The sequence below is a fragment of the Pempheris klunzingeri genome, chromosome 2 (genome assembly GCF_042242105.1).
Source record: "Pempheris klunzingeri isolate RE-2024b chromosome 2, fPemKlu1.hap1, whole genome shotgun sequence".
NCBI classification, from domain to species: Eukaryota; Metazoa; Chordata; class Actinopteri; order Acropomatiformes; family Pempheridae; genus Pempheris; species Pempheris klunzingeri.
The window spans coordinates 22,194,676-22,216,165 of record NC_092013.1 but is presented as its reverse complement, the minus strand read 5'-3'; the positions used below and the strand labels follow the sequence as shown (position 1 = coordinate 22,216,165).

The window sequence follows — 21,490 nt, the reverse complement described above, 5'->3', positions numbered from 1 at the left end:
GCAACTTAGTTTTCTTTTCCGTTTCATTGTGGCTTTAATCTCACAATGAGCCTGGAAAATTCAGAAATTACAAATTTCTGACTTTTTTCCCCAAATTACTTTGACTTGATTTGCCAAATGTCCAATTTCTTTTATCCCCAGGTGGCTTTAGCACCCCATCATCTGTCCCTACAATTAGTGCCGAATTATGTAGTTCTGTCCAGAAACCTTTCTACGTTTTGAAAATGACATATCAGTTCCTTTTTCAGTAAATTACCAGGAGACTATGGCAGCTGCCAAACAAAACGTTACAGGAAAATGTATTTTGGAAGCTGCAATATATGGAGGGTGGAACATAAGAGGTGATCCAGCCAACCTGAGACACACGACCGTGAGGGGTGAAAACGATGCAGATAATCATGTGGTCAGTCGGCTGTGGGTGTTTTCCTGTTAGTCTCAGTCTCAGTGGAGCAGTTTCAGCTTTCAGAGGCTTTTCTGGGCTCAAACTGGTTCTTTTTTTAAACATCAAGAAATGAAATTTTTAAGTAAAGCTCTCATTAGTTCCCCTCCAGTTACTGTCCTCCTACAGTCCCCAGAATGCCTTTCAAAGCCCCCCCAGAGGAGAGGGCGGGGCCTCTGTCCTGCTGTCCGATTGGCGGTGGGGCGTACTGAGTCCTTGGGTGCAGCCTGTAGAGTCTTAGGGTGCCGATAGGTCGGATCGGCCAACTTCTGAGTGTCCCTTCAGCAGGCCGAGCCTCACCACCACCACCCGCCTCTTCTTCTGCTCCGACCCTTCATCGTCATCATCCCCCTCCTCCTGCTCCTCCTCCCCTCTCTCCTTCATCTTTCGTTTCCCTCTCTCCTTTCTCTTCTCCTCCTTCCTCTGCTTCTTCGCCTTCTTCTTCCTTCTCTTCTCCATATCTGCCTTTTCCTCTGCTGCTTGATCCTCCTCTTCCTCCTCCTCTTGCACTCCGATCTGAACTTCTTCCTCTTCCACTTCCTCCTCTACTGCCATCTCCATTTCTTCCTCCTCCTCCTCCTCCTCAGTATCCTCGTCTTCCTCCTCCTCCTCATCATCATCTTCATCTTCTTCCTCCTCCTCATCATCATCATCTTCTTCCTCCTCCTCCTCTTCTTCTTCCTCCTCCTCCTCCTCTTCCTCCTCTTCAACATCCTCCCCATCCTCTTCCATCTCCACCTCCATATCACCTTCCTCCTCAATATCTTCTTCATCCAAGTCGGTCATATCTTCTCCTTTTAACTGTTTCAGCTTCATCCTCTGCCGTCCGTTCTGCGTTAGCTAACAGGAAGAGAGCGCAGAGTTAGAAAACTAAACTCTGGAGCCCTGTGTGGCTGAAACAATGATTACACACCAGTAAATTCAATCATGGAGGACGGATGCAAAATTAAGAGACAACTTTGCTCTTTTCTAATCTTTACCAATAGTGAGATTAAAAAATAAAACCTGCAGCTCAAAGACTAACAGATCCATCTATCAACTGCGGGTGTTGTACTGATACGGATCAAAGTTACAGAGGAGACTAAAATGTAAACTGTGTGCCAGTGAAAAGATCATGTTGTTGTCTGAATAAAGAGAGATTATCCTTTGAATGGTGGCCATTTTTGGACATCTCAGGCTCAGCTCTACATAGTTAAGACAGCCTGAAAGGACACTAGTATTAGATGCATCCTGTGATGAACGGATGGAGAAAAGATGAATCAGCTGGAGAACGTCAAGCACACAGGACGCCTTATCGTGAGTAAACATTTCAGGACACCTTAAGAGTACATGTGTGCCTTATTGTCAGTTGAAACTGGTTACATGGAGGCTAATCAGAGTTAATGTTAGCTGATGCTAAAAAGCCTTGTTTATTGTTGGCTGTTAGCCATTAGCTGCAACACTTGGGGAACTCCACCCCTTGAACAAGATCAATGCTAACTGACTTCAACACACACAGGACTCCCAAATTAGTCGAATCCTTCAAAGAGTATTTTTATACTAGCGTTACTTCTGATTTGTTGCTTTGTCTACCTGAGATTGCCGATTACACTTGTGTCTGAACATTGAAAGTTGTGCTTCCTAGACCGATGCTGCTTTGTTCTTCTGTTCATTCACTGTGACATTTGAATTGTGCAAACACACAAACATGCCTGACTGCGGTCAGTGTTTGTGCACTGTGCTGTACTCACAGCCTTCTTGCCGTTTCGGAGCCTGTGCAGCAGTAACCTGACGGTGTCTTTGTTCTGACACAGTCCCATGGTGTTGAGGGCGTCCAGAGCGGAGCCAGAGCAGCCCTGCAGGCGGAGCTCCGCCCCCAGAGCCGCCTGCAGGAAGTTGTTCTTCCAGATGTTCCTGGTGAAGAGCGGGATGGAGAGCGCCACCACGGCCCGGCGCTCCAGCAGTGTCTGGGCCTGCTCCTCCGTAAGCTGGCTGCCACACAAACAAGCAAAGAAGACGCTCATCAGATCGCTGACCCACATCTGGTAAGATTTAGAGCCACAGACCCACAATGGGGGTCTTAGAACATCATTTTAAAAAACAGAACTATTCAACTTTTTTGACTAATGGACCATTTTAAAGCTTTGTGCACTGTGTGTCCTAACTCAGACTTACTGGCTGCTCTTTGAGATGGCGGTGATATCAGGGAACAGCGAGGTGAGACAGGAGGTGACGAGAGGAGCTTTGTCCTGGGCCCAGTTCAGACAGCGCCGCCAGGGGAAGGATGACAGCGGCTTCCTGCTCGACACCTTCTGATGGAAGGGATTGTCCGTGTGCCGCGTCATCGCCTTCATCTGCACCACCAAGAGGAATCACGTCATGCCACGATTACATAACAATGACTTAAAGTGGGATGTGTTTGTCCTGACCGACAGGCGCTTGAACCAGGAGGAGCTTCTGTCCTCACCTCCTCTTTCAGCTGTTTGCTCCAGAACTCCATCATGGGCTTCCGGGCACCTTTGGCAGACCAGAGCATTTTCAAAGCAGCCTTGTAGCAGGACTTGCTGACCAGCAGCGCCGCTTTGCTCTTCTTCCCCATCCTGCGCCCTTTCTTCTTCTTGTCTCTCACCTCTGACTGTAGTCACCAACACAGAGGACACAGACAGAAAACATAATGAAACATTATTATGGAGGGTGTTTTTTTCTCAATACTACAGATTCTATACTGTGAAATACACTGAAAATTATTTATGTGGAGAATTATACAGTAAACACTCTTGGACAGGATTCAGGTCATTCCTTTCATCTGGCATGCAGACTGGTAGCTCTCAATCAACATTGACTGTACACTACTTTTGGGATAAGCAATAGTGGATACATCAACAAACACATATATAAGTGCCTGATAGATATATTCAGTAAGTCAACTACATAGAATAATTCTTCTCACCACACATTCAGGCACCACTATGACAAACACACTATATAGGGAATACTAAACAGTTTTGGACATTTGCTTTGCCAAAAACACACACACACACACACACACACACCTGTTTTGTCACAGGGGGTTTGATCCACAGAGACCGCTTCCCGCTCTGTTTACGTTTACATTTGCTCCTGATGACCTGAGCACAGGTTTCGCACAGGAAGGACTTTTCGTGCACTATGGCGTCCGGGAAGGCCCACAGCACAGTCTCCGGGGTAGTGAAGGTGTACACCGCCCTCCGGTTGAAACTGCGACCCTGCCGCTCAAAGTGACACTTGCAGCAGGAACAGTTCATGTCCTCCGGGGCCCTGGAGCGCCGGCGGCCGCCTCGCGGCACGGCAGAGGATGGAGCAGGGGCAAGTTCCGACGTTGCTGTCTTTTGGGGGTCCTCTTCGGTCTGCGGCAGAGAGGACGCCTCCACTTCATTCCCACCGGGGCAGTCCACCTCCGCCCCCACGGCAGGCTCGGGAAGCTCTACCGGCAGCGCGGGCTGCCCCGGAGCGCTCTGCTCGGGTTCAGCCGGTGCAGTGAAGCTTTCCTGCGCGGTGACTCCGCCGTCAGCCGCCGGTGTACCGCAGGAGGAGGAGGACCCCTCCGTGGACGCAAAGTTACTGGCCGTGGTGTGGGCATAGTCGTGCTCGTTTGGCTCTGACGGAGAACCATTTCCCTCACTGTTCCCCGCGTTGGTCTCGGTGTTTTCACTCGCCATTATGAACGGAGGGTCTCCGGTTTTCGTCAACAGTCAAAATACGCAGACAGCAAAACTCTGTCAGCGGTCATCGCTGTTCACGGAGCAGCAGGCTAACACTTCATGCTAGCACCAAAGCCCGCCACAATAAAACACGGGACTTCCACACCGACGTTTCAAAGTAAAACTCGCCTAAACGCTTTGGGCGACGTGTGCAGCGACGGCGAATATAATATAACTGCTGAATATGAGGAAGCGGTGGAGACGAAATAAAGAGTGATTTTGGTAGGAATGTCTCCAGAGCAGATGGAAAACACAGAAGAGCTGTGACCACAGGATGTAGACAGTGATAAACAAAACAGTTTCCGTGTTTTTGTAAACCGACAGGCTGCTGCTGGCGCCCCCAGGTGTTGGGAGGCAGGTACTACACGTTAAGATAGATAGATAGATAGATAGATAGATAGATAGATAGATAGATAGATAGATAGATATTAATGAAAATAACATTAGTTTTAGCCCCGGTAACATGCTTAAATGGAGTTACACATATTACTCTGAAAGCACCCATACAATAAATCTATACATAAGTATGCACAGCTAATTATGTAAGGGTGTGTAATAATACGGGATTAGAATATGATTCTAATGATCATAATTAAAATGAGAGACTTTTTCTTCTTCATCCCAGTATTCTTAAACTCTGAGCATACACACCGACAGAAATACATTCAATATTATTATTCTCACCTTTATATTAACAACTCTTATTTTACAACGTCTTATTTTGATAGGTCATTCCGGAAGTGTGTAGCCTGACAATGGAAGGATGTAAACAGACAGGTAAGCTAGCAGCCTTCACCTCCAGCTGTGCGTCGTGATAAAGCAGCAGTCAGCACTGATGGAGCAGTTATAGGTAAGACCCGACAAACTTGTTAGATTGATGTTTAATCTGTCAAAGTGACGCTGTGACTTGTTCTGTATACACGTATCGTGCTAACTAGCTAGCTGCTGCTCACCGCCGCGAGACTCCCTGATTAGCTTCATTCAGACGGACAGAGACAGTGTGTGTGTGTGTGTGTGTGTGTGTGTGTGTGTGTGTGTGTGTGTGTGTGTGTGTGTGTGTGTGTGTGTGTGTGTGTGTGTGTCTGTGTCTGTGTCTGTGTCTGTGTGTGCGTGTGTGTGTGTGTGTGTGTGTGCGTGCGTGCGTGTCTGTGCGTGTGTGTGTGTCTAATGTTCACATGCACATCACAGGTTTCAGTGGACTTCAGGGGTTTCTAATATTCTTCATTATCAAAGCGATGTGGAGCAACATTTTACAGTGTGACGCAGACAGATTTGATCAGCTCACCTGATGTGCACTGTGTGTGTGTGTGTGTGTGTGTGTGTGTGTGTCAGTGTCTGGACTGTACTGCCTTGGATTACACAGGTATACCCAGCACAGCTCTTTTTTAGTTACACTGTTTGATGATTAAGGATTCTAATCAAAGTATTTGTTATTTCAACCGTCCAAAATCCAAAGATATTCAGTTTACATTCATAGAAAACTAAAAAGAGCAGAAGTCAGTCTATAGTTTCACAAACTGAAACTAAGGAAATGTTTGGCCTGTTTATTTTCTGTCAATTGACTAATGGATTATTTGGTTTACTGTTTCCATGCGTATTGCTCTAGACGGCAAATAGAAATCCATATCTAAATTCATTCTTTTCTTTACTGTGTCTGTGAAATGTTAGAAAATAGTGAAAAATGCACCACACAGAAACCAAAGTGACACCTTCAACAAACATGAAATGGAGAAAAGCAGCGAATCCTCACAGTGGAGAACCTGGGACCACTGAATGTTTATCATTTTTGCTTTAGGCTTATGAGCGATTTATCAAACCACGATTTCAGCCCTAATGCTCTTCAAGCATGAATTATGTTGAATTTAACGTGACAGTTTTTTAATTCAGTCTTTAACCATTTATTTGTCAGAGAGCTCTCAGTCAGCTTTCATCTGTGTGTGAAGTGTGATCAAGTGTGATCATTTTGCTGATCTAAGCCCTTCTTTTAATAATTCCACACTTAGATAATGACTCATCTTCTTATGCATGTGATAAACAAATTATGTGTAAAGAATATCTTTTCGTTCAGCAGCGATGCACAACACTTGTTATTTATGGATAAAACGTATTCTTTTAATAAACAGTATGCACAGTTCCCCTTTTTCCAGTCCTGAACTTTGTCTGTCTGCTGATTGGTGCTGAGCAGGTCACCATCTGTGGCTTTATAAGGGCTTGTTTGCTGTAAGCAGCTGCCTGCTGGTGCAAGAAACAAGGTAGATACCAGCAGTGAGACTGACTCAGAACAGTAAAGTTGTGGGCTGTCATCCTAAACAATTAGTTGAAAGAAGCTACAAAACGAGGCAGTTCGTTTTGTTCTGTGGAGGGTTATTTAAAGGGAGACTCCACTGATTTTACACAACAGTCTGTCTACAGGTGTTGGAGAGTACTGTTGCTGTGGAAAAGACGAATAGTTGTACAAAGCCTTTTGTGGCTCCAGAGGGAGCTTTTATAATCCTAACCCTTAATCTGATCAGTTGACTCAAGTGATGTCATACGAGGCAACATTGACCGGGGCTGTAGTTTAAAAAAAAAAAAAACATTTTGTGAGTGAGAAGTAAGCTTGCCAGACCGCTGTAGCCCACTCCTCATCTTTGCCTAAGGATTGCAGCTGGAGACTACATTAGCCGCTACTAGCATAACACACCTGAATCCATCCATCCATCCATCCATCTTCAACCACTCTTCTGGAGTCGGGTCGCTGGGGCCGGCAGTTTCAGCAGAGATGCCCAGACTTCCCCGGCCCCAGTCACCTCCTCCAGCTCATCCGGTGGGCCCCCAAGGCGTTCCCAGGCCAGGCGAGAGACGTTGTCCCTCCAGCGTGTCCTGGGTCTTCCCCGGGGGCCACCTTCCGGTGGGACATGCCCGGAAAACCTCCCCAGGGAGGCGTCCAGGAGGCATCCGAAACAGATGCCTGAGCCACCTCAGCTGGCTCCTCTCGATGTGGAGGAGCAGCGGTTCTACTCCGAGCTCCTCCCAGATGGCTGAGCTCCTCACCCTATCTCTAAGGGTGCGCCCAGCCACCCTGCGGAGGAAACTCATTTCGGCCGCTTGTATCCGTGATCTCGTTCTTTCGGTCATGACCCAAAGCTTATGACCATAGGTGACGGTAGGAACGTAGATCGACCGGTAAATCGAGAGCTTTGCCTTTTGGCTCAGCTCCCTCTTCACCACAACGGACCAATACAATGGCCGCATCACTGCAGACGCTGCACCGATCCGCCTGTCGATCTCGCGCTCCATTTTTCCCCCACTCGTGAACAAGACCCCGAGATACTTGAACTCCTCCACTTGAGGCAAGGACTCTCCACCGACCCGGAGAGGGCAAACCACCTTTTTCCGGTCATGAACTATGGCCTCGGACTTGGAGGTGCTGATTCTCATCCAGTCGCTTCACACTCGGCTGCAAACCGCCCCAGTGCACACTGGAGGTATCGGCTCGATGAAGCCAACATGACAACATCATCTGCAAAAAGCAGAGATGCTATCATGAGATCCCCAAACCGGACCCCCTCCGCCCCCTGGCTGCGCCTAGAAATTCTGTCAATAAAAATAATGAACAGAACCGGTGACAAAGGGCAGCCCTTCCGGAGTCCAACATGCACCGGGAACAGGTTTGACTTACTGCCGGCAATACGAACCAGACTCCTACTCCGGTCATACAGGGACCAGACAGCGCTTAACAAAGGGCCCCGGACCCCATACTCCCGAAGCACCCCCCACAAGATGCCACGAGGGACGGTCGAATGCCTTCTCCAAGTCCACAAAGCACATGTGGACTGGTTGGGCGAACTCCCATGAACCCTCGAGCACCCGATGGAGAGTGTGGAGCTGGTCCATTGTTCCGCGACCGGGACAGAACCCGCATTGTTCCTCCTGAATCCGAGGCTCCTCTCCAGTACCCTGGAATAAACTTTCCCAGGGAGGCTGAGGAGTGTGATCCCCCTATAGTTGGAACACACCCTCCGGTCCCTGTTCTTAAAAAGAGGGACCACCACCCCGGTCTGCCATTCCAGAGGCACTGTCCCCGACTGCCAGGCGATGTTACAGAGACGTGTCAACCAAGACAGTCCCTGCACATCCAGAGACTTGAGGTATTCGGGGCGGATCTCATCCACCCCCAGTGCCCCGCCACCGAGGAGCTTTCTGACCACCTCGGTGACTTCGGCTTGGGTGATGGACGAGTCCACTTCTGAGTCCCCAGCCTCCTCAACGGAAGACCTGGCGGTGGGATTCAGGAGATCCTTGAAGTATTCCTTCCACCGCCCGACGACATCCCCAGTCGAGGTCAACAGCTCCCCACCCGCACTGTAAATAGTGTTGGTGGAGTACTGCTTCCCCCTCCTGAGGCGCCGGACGGTTTGCCAGAATTTTCTCAAGGCCGACCGGTAGTCTTCCTCCATGGCCTCCCCGAACTCCTCCCAGGCCCGAGTTTTTGCCTCCTCTACCACCCGAGCTGCAGCATGCTTGGCCTGCCGGTACCCGTCAGCTGCCTCAGGAGTTCCACGAGCCAACAAGGCCCGGTACGACTCCTTCTTCAGGTTGACGGCATCCCTTACTTCCGGTGTCCACCACCGGGTTCGGGGGTTGCCGCCACAACGGGCACCAGAGACCTTACAACCACAGCTTCGAGCGGCCGTGACGACAATGGAGGTGGAGAACATGGTCCACTCGGACTCAATATCTCCAACCTCCCCCGGGATCTGTGAGAAGCTCTCCCGGAGGTGGGAGTTGAAAACCGCAGCGACAGTGGGTTCCGCCAGACGTTCCCAACAGACCCTCACGATACGCTTAGGCCTGCCGAGTCTCTCCGGCTTCCTCCCCTGCCAGCGAATCCAACTCACCACCAGGTGGTGATCAGTTGACAGCTCAGCCCCTCTCTGCACCCGAGTGTCCAAAACACACGGACGGAGGTCAGATGACACGACAACAAAGTCGATCATCGACCTCCGGCCTAGGACGTCCTGGTGCCACGTGCACCGATGGACAACATGGTGTTCGTTATGGACAATCTGTGACTAGCACAGAAGTCCAACAACAGAACACCGCCCGGGTTCAGATCAGGGAGGCTGTTCCTCCCAATCACGCCCCTCCAGGTCTCACTGTCGCTGCCCACGTGAGCGTTGAAGTCCCCCAGTATAGAACAATGGAGTCCCCAGTCGGAGCACCATCCAGCACCCCTCCCAGGGACTCCAAGAAGGCCGGGTACCCTGTACTGCTGTTCGGCCCATAGGCCGAAACCACAGTAAGAGACCTGTCCCCGACCCGAAGACGCAGGGACGTGACCCTCTCGTTCACCAGGGTAAACTCCAACACATGGTGGCTGAGTTGTGGGGCTATAAGCAAGCCCACACCAGCCTGTCACCGCACACCTCGGGCAACGCCAGAGAAATGGAGAGTCCAGCCCCTCTCAAGGAGCTGGGTTCCAGAGCCCAAGCTGTGAGTGGAGGTGAGCCAGACTATATCTAGCCAGTACCTCTCAACCTCCCGCACAAGCTCTGGCTCCTTCCCCCCCAGCGAGATGACATTCCATGTCCCTACAGCCAGAGGCTGTTTCCGAGGCCCGGGTCGTTGGGGCCCTCCGCCTCGACCGCCGCCCGTTCCACATAGCACCCAACCCCTACGGCTCCCTCTGCGGGTGGTGGGCCCACAGGAGGTCGGACACACATCGTCCTTTCCGGCTGGGCCCGGCCACCAGGCACTCGCTTGCAAGCCCCAACCCCGGGCCTGGCTCCAGGGTGGGGCCCCGGCTGCACCATACCGGGCGACGTCACTGTCTGTTTTTCCAGTCATCATAGGGGTTTTTGAACTGCTCTTGGTCTGGCCCATCACCTAGGACCTGTTTGCTGTGGGAGACCCTACCAGGGGCATAAAGCCCCAGGCAGCATAGCTCCTAAGGATCATTCGAGCACTCAAACTCCCCCACCACGGTAAGGTGGCAGCTCAAGGGGGAGACACCTGAATCCATAGATATAAAACTCTAGATGCAGCGTGTCATCATGACTTTTCTTTGTTATGGCTCAAAGAGAACAAATCATACTTTAATGAAAATAATGTTATAATTGTGCATTGTTTCATTGCAGACAACGATTTAATTTTTACAATTTTGAGTGAATTTAATATGTAAGGACTGTCTTTGGCACTCTGAATGGGTAATATACTACTTTAAGGATTGGATAAATATATCCAGTATTATGGCATGGAATCAGCAGCTTAGTGGTCGAATGTACGGGCACTTTATTCTAATGTTAACGTTACTAAACATTAGCGTTCAGCTCTAAGATAGCACAGTTAACCTTAAAACAACTCACAGGAAACAGAATCAGAATCAGTTTCTATTGGCCAAGTATGTGAACACATACAAGCAATTTGACTTTGAGGTTTTTCCACTGCTCTTGTGTACTACTACTTACACATAAACAGACAAAAAGGGAGACAAGAACAATTAAGCTGAACAAAGTAAACACACATTTAATTTAAGCAAAAATATTAATATTTAAGGTCTATGTACAATGTAAATATATAAATATATATATAAATTTAGATGTCAAAAAGGAGTGTGCTGGAATAAATATGGAATCTAAGCACAGCGATATGTTGATTCTTGGGTGAGTATTGGCATTTCTCTACACCAGTCAGCATGCAATTCTACTCCGCTGCTCTCCTCTAATCACTTGTGTAGCTAACAAATGCTGTTGAGAGCGAGAGCATCTCTGTTTTTGCTCCATTGACTGTCTGGAATTGATAATTGAGGAATTGAGATGGGTTTTGTTTTGTTTTGTGATTTAATCATGGCAGATTATGCTGTGTGAGCTTCATTAATCAGTCACACGGAGGTTCATTCAAAAGTTTGGAATCTGCCTTTGTTTCTGAGATTTTAAGGTCCTATATATGAGGTTAAGAACCACTAGAGCACCAGCATCTCAATCAAAAACAAACATCTCAAACTCTGTTGTTGTTTTATCAGGTATCAGCCATTTAGTTTGCCTTTTTTGCTGAAACTCGGATTACTTATGACAGAATTGCACATTTGAATTAAGCCTTTGGATTAAATCAGTTGATTGCCGCCTATGACATCTTCTGTTCAACCAGACCTAACACCACAGTGGGAGGGGCGGTCTCTCTAGGACAAGAGGAGAGAGAGCTGGGATCAGAGCCAAGCTAACCTAGCTGGTGCCATTTTTGGAACTTAGATTTCGTCAGTAGCCGAAGGATATGGAGCCCTCACCAGTTGCGCAGGGACATGCGGAAGTGGAGGAGGCACTCTCCTTCATAAGAGTGATGGTGGTTAGCTTGGTAACTGCAGTCGACAGGCCAAAAAGTATACCGTTTTCGTTGTGTACCCCAGCAACTTCATCTTTCGCTCAGTAAATCTACCACTGGCTTCGATCACTGAACTATTCACAGCCTCACACGCACTAACAAGTATGTGCGCCCGTTCCGACAACCAAAGCAAATGACAGAGAAGCTCGGATAACAACACACACAATGGGAGAGTGACTTTCTTTGTCTGCTCCGGTCACCATTATTCTACTGTATTTCTACAAAACAAATAGTTGTTTAATGTTGTATTAATATTCTGAGTGTTGTACAGACACAGTTCCTCCTCCTGTTCCTCACTGGCAGGCTGTTTGCGGGCACATCAGGGACACAAAACTAATTAGCCAGATGATGTCTGGGCCCTTGCAACACTGCATCAGCTGACTGCTTATCTCCATAGCAACCATCTCACAAGCTGTTTGTCCTCTTGTTGCAGGTGTTTGTGGAGACGCAGAAATGATCTTCTCAACAGTCTGACCTGAAGAGAAAGGCTGGGCTGCAGATGGAGAATGGAGACCTGGGTCACATGGTGCGTGTGCATGTGTGTGTGTGTGTGTTTGTGTGTAAGTGTGTGTGTTCAGAAGTGGTTTTTTCTGCAGACATTTTTCTGTCTGAACTCTCCCACTTTCTGGCATTTGAGTATTTGGCCAGTTAAACAATTTCTGACATGATGGCACCTGCCCTCATGCTCTGTGTGTTTGTGTATCTTTGTGAGGACATTTTGATCTGTCCTTTGGGCTGGTCCTTCAAGTAGTTGGTCAGAGTCAGTTCAGGGATATTCTGAGTTGTCGAACAAACTGCATATCCAAAATGCTTTGGAAACAAAACACAAATGCAAAGCCCCAACAATCATGCAAAAAGCTACACAAATGAAAGGGAGAGACAACTGATGCTGACAATTCAGAATTTGTCCACCTCACAGTGGATAACTCAGGCTCAGCATGATTTAATGAACATTCTGATCGCCAGGGCAGGAATTTCATGGAGGCCATGACGGCCATGGCCCCTGTGCCCCCTTAGTTTGGCCTTATGCCCCTCAAAAATCACATTCCCTGTTGCCAGAGTGGCCGTGATGCCCCACTCACACTGCCCCAGTTGACTATTTCACTGCTAACCTTTCCATCTGCTCCTCTCGCATTTACCGTCATTCTGCTTCTTGCTCTCTCTCACTCGCTCAACCACTCACTCACAATGCATATTCTTTGAAGAAGCTACGCTACACCTATAAGACCCCCATCTGATGGTCAGCGCTGAGTGAGACAAGTCACAGCAGAAAGAGTAAAGAGAAAAATCCAAGCCAAGGCCAAGCATACAAGTCCAGGTTGAAAAAAACCCAACTTTGTTTCCATAAAGAGAAGAAAGATAATACAACAGCAGGTCAGACAGAGAGCAGCAGAAGATGGAGAGGTGAGCAGTGCACTACACTGCAAAAACTGTATCTGAAAATTGTGTGTGTGGGTGGGTGAGTAAACAAAATAATACCCTTTAATATTTCAATAAACGAATGTTAACATAGATACATTTGTTTTTCCATCTCTCGTTAGTAATTGTTTAACGATAGCATACTAACACTAATTACTAACAACTTCCACTATTTGTAACATTACACTTCATAACTGGAAACTTAACAAATTTTTCAGGTACGCTACAATTTTTAATGATTCTGTAATTAAGACATGTATTCTGAATGTAAATAAGGTGCCAGGGTGCACAAAAAAGCATTAAAATAAAGGTAACCTCCTGGGTGAGGATTGGCGGTTTTGGTTAGCATTTTCTTATAATGGATATTTTTAGGACCAATTGAGCAGTTTTTTAGAGAAGAAATTAATAGATTTCAAATATGTGGTTTATTTATAATGTCTACTCAAAAATTAGCTACACTTTTGGAAATATCAATATATGTAGAAAAAAATAATTAGGCAGTGTGGTGTATGGTACCAGATTTGGTTTTAGTTTAAATCTGCATGACATAGAAGACAAAAAGTGTAAAAAGTAGGTTCAGGTGTAATCACCTAATAGCAGAAGAGCACTTGCTGTCTGTAAAAGAGCTTGTCTGTAGTGCATTTACCCACTTCTAAATCTCAGGCCCTCAGTGTTGTCTCTGACTGCTGTTCCTGTTCTGTCCAGATGGGGGACCCAGTGACTCTGAATGTGGGTGGCTGTGTTTACAGCACGTCTCTGTCCACGCTGCAGCGCTACCCAGACTCCATATTGTGTGCCATGTTCAGAGGAGACCTACCCACTGTCAGGGATGCTCAAGGAAACTACTTCATCGACCGTGATGGCCCACTGTTCCGGTAAGTGTGTGTCCCTATGGCAGAATTATACTGTTTTTGATAATAAAATCTGCTTATCGGGTGAATCAAACTATTTTCAGTGAAGTCAGTATCCAGACGTCAGCACGAGCGTTAAAGTGTTACATGCGAACACTGGCACATGCTTGGACTGGACTTTACCATGTCTACTTGGACTGATAAAAGTTGAGCCAAGTCTGACAGTGAAGAGTTGAGCCTGACAAACTGAATCTGAGTCTGGCTTTTCACAAGATTTCTAAACTCTGTTTGTCTGCTTGTGTGTGTCTGCTCGTCGCTCTCGCTCACACAAATGTGCTTCCAAATGCACTTCTGTTGTGAACCGCTTGGCTACTGTTTGCCAGAGATATCCATGGATGTATAAAGAGAATCACAACACTTTGTGGTCATCCCACCTATCATGTGTCCTCTGTGGAAGACTAACGAACAATAATGATAGAGTAAAAAAAAAAAAAAGGAGTAGTAGGGAGATGAACGGGAAGCACAATAACACAATGTCTAATGGCTAAATGGTTCATTTGGAAGATCGACAAGGTCAGGCTTGGCTTTTAGAATGGCTTGGGAAAATGCTATTTGATGCTAAAGCATGCATGCTTCGACCAAAATTAGATTTTTGGATTTGAATGATGAGTGAATGATATAAAAACCTAAAAAAAAAACCAATAACAATGTACCTGACCATTAATCAATGCTCAACTGGTATTAAGCTTGCTGAGCATTTTCAGAAATGATCATTTATTTTTGAACTGTTTAAGATTTACATGTTCAGGAGGAACCGATGAGCTCGGGACTGAATGCTACAAGGGAAGTTAAAGTAGAAAGACCAAGATGTTATTGGCTTTGGTTTCATGGAATTTGTTGACAGTATGAGAAAAACAGAATAACACCAGCCTTGTCCTTAAAGAAAAAAATCCATAAAAAGGTTAATAGTTAATGTAGTCAGTTGAAGCAATAAATACATCAGTGTGTGCTATGTTGACCAAGAAAGCTCTCAAAGTTGTCCTGCTGCAAAATCTGTTGCTCTTCTGACACCATCATTTGATGTGTGCAGTGACGTAGTTGGTGTCCGGGAGGAACTAGAGGCTGTGTCAGCTTGGATTTTGTGTGTGTGTGTGTGAATATGCAAAGGAAGGGAAGGCTCAGCCGTGTGCCGACTGAGACAAAAGGTGAGAGAATCAAAAGGCGACTAGATACAAAATGGCTGCCACTCAGACCCCCTGAGGTGTGGGTCAGAGGGACAGACCTTAGAGTTTGTGTATCTGTATGTGTAAGTGTGCCTGTGAGCTGAACTAACATCAACTTAAATTCATGGATACACAGCAAACTAACGACACATCAAAACCAATACATTCACAAGGTTAAACCACTGCCTAGCCATGTATTACAGTTATGTTATGCTATATATATGCCCAGTTAGTGCTTGTTGCCAGTCCCTGGAGGGAAACGAGAGAGGTCTTTCTATGTGCTGCTTTCTCAGCTGTTGGTGAGCCAGGCTGGAAGAAGGGTTGTCTTTGTCCTTGCTGTGTCCTGGTCGCAGGTTGGAGGAAACTGGTCGCTCCTTTGTTCCTTGCTAGTTAGCCACTCTGTGCTATCATGCTGGTGTGCTCATGTTGGCTTGGAGGATCAGCTGGCAGACTTTGAGTCATACCTGCTGGCTCTGAATAAACTTGGTTCTGGCAGGACTTTGTGTCGCTGCCATGAAAATGGTCTGCTTTGTACAGGCCACACTGAGGCTGGAGAAGAAAGCTGCAGGGCTGGAGCTGGACCCCCAGGAAGGTTCAGGGCAGAAAGAGAGCCCAGGCGAAAAGAGAGGAGGAACAGTGGGGGAAATCTGGTTTTGTTGGCTTGAGAAAATCGAGAGTCCTGTGCCACGAATCAACCAATGCCTGTGATAAAGCTGGAAAGAGGTGTGAAACTTCAGGACTCTGGGAAACTGAGCCCTTTGTTCAAAAGACAAGAAATGTGTTCTTAACATTTTGTTGGGGCCCAACACAATTTTACAATGTTTTGGCTAACTCGGACATCAAGCCATTTTTGTTCAAGCCACAGTAGATGGCCAAAGAAATGCAGTGGAGAGAGGCTGATGCTGTGGCTGCATTAGCTGGCCACAAGGACATGGCCATCGGGGACCATCCAGAACCTGAGCTGGCAAGAGCAAACAGAGCGTGGTTCTAATCGATACCAACCGAAACAGAATAATTCTGTTGGATGCAGTCTCCGAGATAGCACGTGTGTGGGTTGTTTTGCATGAAAACTTTACTCCTCACATGGACAGAGGTGTGCTGGAGACCTTCTTCAGGATCCCGTAGGCAAACTGGAAAATACAACCAAAACAAGCCCCGCTTTTAGCTTGAAGCTTTCTGTGACTGATCTGTCTTGTCAAAGCATGGTATGCTAAATGATTAACATTTATTCGAAAATTCAATCATACAATTTAATCATAATCAATTTAATAATTTAATCATACCTGCTGGCTTATGCAGAGTTCGCTAATATTCACTTCAGAGGTGAGATGCAATGCGTTACTGTGCCCAAAACAGGGCACAGTAGAGAGTTTGGCTGTGGAGTGGGTTTTCTAAGCAAGAAGGAATGGGCCCTTTAAAAACCTATTTTACCTATAAGAACCTGTTCATGTCTAGGCATATAGCAAAAAAATTAATAAACACCAACAAAGGTTGAAATATCAATGCACTGTACAAAGGCTTTATTATATTGTCAAAAAATAGTTAGATACATGTCAGGGTTCTGTCCATGCTAAAGATATGTTATTTTGAAGGACACTATTCAAACTCAGTGTTTCTCAATTCCAAGGTTTGTGTGGATAAGAAACAAGAAATAACGTCAACACTTGGTAGGCAGTGTTCAGTTTTAGTGCAATGACAAGTTCAACAAGGCAGGCTCTGAAGTTATGAGTAAAGACTCGAACCTTCATCGGCAGGAAAATGAAAAAACCTCACCTGAAATGACAAAAATATATTTAGGGAAGGCTGTAGACATTATGTTTTCGGGTTGTCCGTCCGTCTGTCTGACCCATTTTCATGAAGGAGATATCTCAGGAAGGGAATTTCTTCAAATTTGGCACAAATATCCACTTGAACTGATTGGAATTTGGTGGTCCAAAGGTCAATGACCTCACAAAACACATTTTTGTCCATCAGTCAAGAATTCATGATTAATTTCAACACAAATTGGTCCTCTACAAAGTCATGCAATAAAATCAGAAGGAAAAGGGAGTTTTGGACAAAGTGCAGAAGAGTGGTAAATTCTAGTTTGGATTCCAGTCTGTGACAAGTCAGTCAGTTTGTAACAAAGAAAGCATTGTGCTGGCACTTCTTTAAGAATTCCAGCTCACAAAACCGGTATTCAATGGCTTTTGATTCCTAAGAGTCTGTCTTCCCAGCCTTGTCATCTGAAGATGATGTGGTAGAGGTCTCTGAATGCTGCTGAAACTGGTGACTAGGTCAATTGACGGTTGCTTTACAGTTCTGAACAAATTGTGTGATTAAGTCAGAGATGTAATTTCAGATCAACCTGGAAAAATGTATATCTAGCCATGGGATGCTAGCCAACACTGCTTTGGTTACAGTCAAGCAGTCCACAGCTAGTAGTAGGCACACTGGCAGTTGAAGCAGGTTGTTCATGAATGTTGAGTAAGAAGGAAGTGAGGAAGAACTGATTTTTCTGGCTGGTCGTTTACAACAATGTGGGATATATTTATTTGTAGACGCATCTTGATAAAAGCTCACGCTATAAGCTACTATAATCATGCCACCCAACCCTCCAAGTAATAAGCAGGTGAACAAATGCTACATGTACAAACCCATATCTATTCGTATTTGTAGATGAAGCAGCAGGTAACAACATCCCACTTGCAGCCAACGTGCAAATCAACTTCCAACCAGTATCCAAACCATCAGTGGCACATTGAAACGCTAGTTATCACAAATAAGAGTGGAGGGCTTTCAAGCTGGCCCAAAATAATGAAAAAAATAGACATGTCTATATTTGCCTGTGTGCCATTTGAACTATGTGCTTTCCTATAACACTAATATACTGATAGAAGAGTGAAGTATTTCAGTCACAGTGTTTTTCCCCTATATGCATTCAGTAATGATGAGCGCCATTGTTCTCCATAAACACAATAAACTTGCTATCTCTACTTTAAGCAGCCAGAGTTTGGTAACAGCGAGGACATTACAGCATCAGACATTGCTACCATTTAGGAGTCTGTTATTGGTTATTGGTTGGTTAAAAAGCAACAAAGGCTCTGCTTCCAGGCTTGCTATTTGCCTATTATTATTATTATTATCTATCTCTCTGACACTCTGTGCTGCGTGTTGGAGTGTGCTGATAATGTTGTGCCGACAGACCGCTTGCCTGTCCGTGTCACTGTCTGCTAGAAGTAATCACAACAAAGCATTGACCCCTGCGGTGGGTAATATCTCATGGGGTCCACTGTTAAAATGCACTGACTTCACCAATACCAAATCTCACTCCAAACTAAGCAGAAAAGTTGGCAGCCCTGGTCTTGCAGCATTTTATTAAGCATAATTCAACATCTAACCCTGTGTACGAATATGTGTCTTAAGCCCTTCATGTGTCAACGGACGCCTTAAATATCTTCTGGTGGCGTGAAATAAAACATGCACAGCCACTGACAACAAAAAAATCACAGACAAAACACTGTGAGAACCTAACCTTTTGTGCCACATTAGACACGCCCACCTCCTCAAGCTGGGTGGGTTTTGGGGGTTGGCTGTCAGAAGCTTGTGCTCAATGTATCCTGGTATGTGTAGGCATTGCCAGCGTGGCTCAATGAGTGGGAAAACTCAGCTTTCTCAGTACATATAGTGCACACTGAGGTGTTTATTTCTTCAGTTGATTACATTTGATATCAACATAAAACTTAGCAAATTTTCCCTTTTAAGAGGGAAATGAATCAACTTTTGAGGATAAAGAAGAAACTCAACCGCAAGAAAAACTGACAGTTCTTTTCTCACTCTTGAATTGCACATCGGCTTCCTCCCCTCCAGTCTTGACTTAAACTGACAGCTCAGAGATTTACAGAATCATCAGCTCAGCAGTCCGGACTGATCCTGTCTCTGTTTCTGCTGTTTCAGCTACATCCTCAACTTCCTGCGGACGTCAGAGCTGACGCTGCCCTGCGACTTCAAGGAGACTGAGCTCCTCAGGAAGGAGGCTGACTTCTATCAGATCGAGCCCCTGGTCCAGTGCCTGGGAGACCCCAAATCCCAGCTGCCCTACCCCACCGACACCTACGAGGAGGTGGTCGAGCTGTCCAGCACCAGGAAGCTGTCTAAGTACTCCAACCCTGTCGCAGTCATCATCACCCAGCTCACCATCACCACCAAGGTGAGTGGGGACAGGTCTGTTTAGAATAGTGTGGACACATCATGGCCCAATATACTGTGATACACACACACACAGGATTATACCCATTACTGTCTTATTTTGCTCCAAACCCTCCTGTCTGCATCTGTCTTTATATTTTCCTTGTTTTACTAATTTGAAGCATTTTCTTCTCTTTAATATGTCCAGTACACCTTTTCCCCTCTGTTCACATCTTTCTATTGACCATGTTTGTATTCATACTGCCTCTAAATTAAATGCAACTGAACAACAGTGTATACTGCATTGCTTCGGACAAGACAAATTTATCTGTATCACCAGTTCAAGGTAGAAAGTTGTGACATTTGCAATTTAGGCAAAAATGCAAAATGTGTTTATTATTTATAAATGGAATAAATATTTCGTACTTGTACATTATTAGGACGAGCTAACACTCATAATAATAAGGATATAACCTTTATTGAATCAGGTTCAGTCTGTGGTGATTGAGATCTCATTCTTAAGGTGGAACTGTGCACATACAACATGTAATTACATAATTAAAAAGATACTGTGTAACAAGATGCCAAAGAATAATGTTATTTAAATATAGTAAAAATAATAGCAGAGCATCTAAAACCAAACTAACGAAATAACAGAACATAGAAAGAAATAAGCACATTTTGAAAAAGTACTCACAGGACTCTCACTCTTTTTTAGGTCCATGCAGTGTTGGAGTCCATCTCCAGAGATTTCACAAGGTGGAGCAAACACATGATGGACAGCAGAGACTACCAGGTGTCCTTTACCTTTGGGCCATGTGACTACCAACAGGAAGTCAGCCTGCGCGTTTACCTGCTCGACTTTATCTCCAAATCTGTATGTTGCTTTTATTCCATTCACATCATGTTTAGAAATGATCATCCTACCAAGAAATTAGATCATAGCTTGTCACTACGGGCTGATTTTTTTTTGCTTAGTGTTCAATGTTTTTAGGTAAATTTTAGAGACAGATCCTTCATTATGTATATGTGCATTGTGTGTAATAATTAAATAATAGATAATGTTATAGCATAGCATGCTTTTGAATGGCACAACGTTTAAAAATATGCTAATAATTTATGTGGTAAGATGACTCAGCTTGCCTGTCTCATTATTTTCCAGGGTTTCACAATACGCAACACGCGTGTTCACCACATGAGCGAACGGGCCAATGAAAACACAGTGGAACATCACTGGACATTTTGCAGACGAGCTCGCAAAGTTGTCGACTGACTGATGAACTGATGGATGGACTTAATGACAGACAGACAGGCAAACAGACAGGGACTTGCTGGTGGTGTGTTTAATGTTTTGTTTAATGTGTGCTGTTTTTGAATCAGTATTCTTGGAGCTAAAGTACAAGGTGAGGGTACTGGAAGGCTAGCACATTAGCCACCTGTCACACACTATCATGAGACATAATGTTACCTTTGCTTGATTATGTACACAATGTGGCCAGAAGTATGTGGACAGCCTGCCAATCTTCCTCGTACAGTCTGCAGTGATATTTCAGACAATATTGTGCTTCCAACATTGTGGCAACAGTTTGGTGAAGATCCTTTCCTGTTCCCTGAACATGACAGTGCCCCCAAGCACTAAGCCAGAAATAAATGGTTTTCCATTGGTGTGAAATGGTGTGAAAGACCTTGATTGGTCTCATCAGAGCCATGACCTCAGCCAGATCTAATATCTTTGGGATGAACTTGAATGCAGACTGCAAGCCAGATCCAAGAGTGGGGACTGTAATAGCAGCAGAGTAATGCCCATAGTGCCCATGTTCTACTGTTGCATATAGCTGCCATATTCCTGTAAGAGTATGTCCACATACTTTTAGCTACATTAGTGGATGGTAGTTACATATCTGGGATATAATCAGTATCACAAATCTGTTGTACATCAATGATGATGAAATAACATTAACTGCAAATAAAACCATCTGAAAAATCATGACCCTCAGTTCTCCTTTTGTCTAACATTCTTACAGAAAAAGGCCAATTTTACACCACTTTATAGGACAGGTTCACATTTTTTCAAGTCTGTTTTGAAACTCACCACTCACAGTTCAGAGACATTAGAACAAGGCCTTTAATGACCTGTATGAGCAACTGGACTGATCACAACAAGCAACTGTTTCAGTATTCATAGTTTATATGGTCATCCTGCTAATGTGTTAAGATGTATTTGTAGAAAAGGACATTGGTTGTATCTATCAGCCTGTTTTCATGCTATACTGCCCCCGTGTGCTGCGTCCAGACACACAAACACTACAGGTG

The 21,490-nt window shown here is 45.4% G+C and overlaps 2 protein-coding genes across 2 annotated transcripts; one reads left to right on the top strand and one right to left on the bottom strand.

Annotated features, from left to right (window-relative positions):
• Positions 1-105: 105 nt before the first annotated feature.
• LOC139213731 (uncharacterized) lies at positions 106-4,423 on the bottom strand. The gene is made up of 5 exons (XM_070844331.1): positions 3,472-4,423; positions 2,886-3,053; positions 2,594-2,772; positions 2,170-2,410; positions 106-1,279 (listed from the first exon to the last, which is right to left on the bottom strand). Exons 1-5 carry the CDS (start codon positions 4,114-4,116, stop codon positions 677-679), a joined length of 1,836 nt encoding a protein of 611 aa, XP_070700432.1. The 5' UTR covers positions 4,117-4,423; the 3' UTR covers positions 106-676.
• Positions 4,424-4,907: 484 nt separating this feature from the next.
• On the top strand, positions 4,908-21,167 carry kctd6a (potassium channel tetramerization domain containing 6a). Its single transcript, XM_070845918.1, has 6 exons — positions 4,908-5,008; positions 11,951-12,043; positions 13,642-13,811; positions 18,947-19,199; positions 19,896-20,054; positions 20,340-21,167. Exons 2-6 carry the CDS (start codon positions 12,017-12,019, stop codon positions 20,448-20,450), a joined length of 720 nt encoding a protein of 239 aa, XP_070702019.1. The 5' UTR covers positions 4,908-5,008; positions 11,951-12,016; the 3' UTR covers positions 20,451-21,167.
• Positions 21,168-21,490: the final 323 nt, after the last annotated feature.

Excerpts from the sequence above, each read along its gene's own strand:
- LOC139213731 (XM_070844331.1), bottom strand. The coding sequence starts at position 4,116 with ATGGCGAGTGAAAACACCGAGACCAACGCGGGGAACAGTGAGGGAAAT. Across the intron at positions 3,054-3,471 it reads AACCCCCTGTGACAAAACAG|TCAGAGGTGAGAGACAAGAA; the intron begins GTGTGTGTGTGT and ends TGGTGACTACAG. Across the intron at positions 2,411-2,593 it reads GCCATCTCAAAGAGCAGCCA|CCAGCTTACGGAGGAGCAGG; the intron begins GTAAGTCTGAGT and ends TTTGTGTGGCAG.
- kctd6a (XM_070845918.1), top strand. The coding sequence starts at position 12,017 with ATGGAGAATGGAGACCTGGGTCACATG. Across the intron at positions 12,044-13,641 it reads ATGGAGACCTGGGTCACATG|ATGGGGGACCCAGTGACTCT; the intron begins GTGCGTGTGCAT and ends TGTTCTGTCCAG. Across the intron at positions 13,812-18,946 it reads CGTGATGGCCCACTGTTCCG|CTACATCCTCAACTTCCTGC; the intron begins GTAAGTGTGTGT and ends CTGCTGTTTCAG.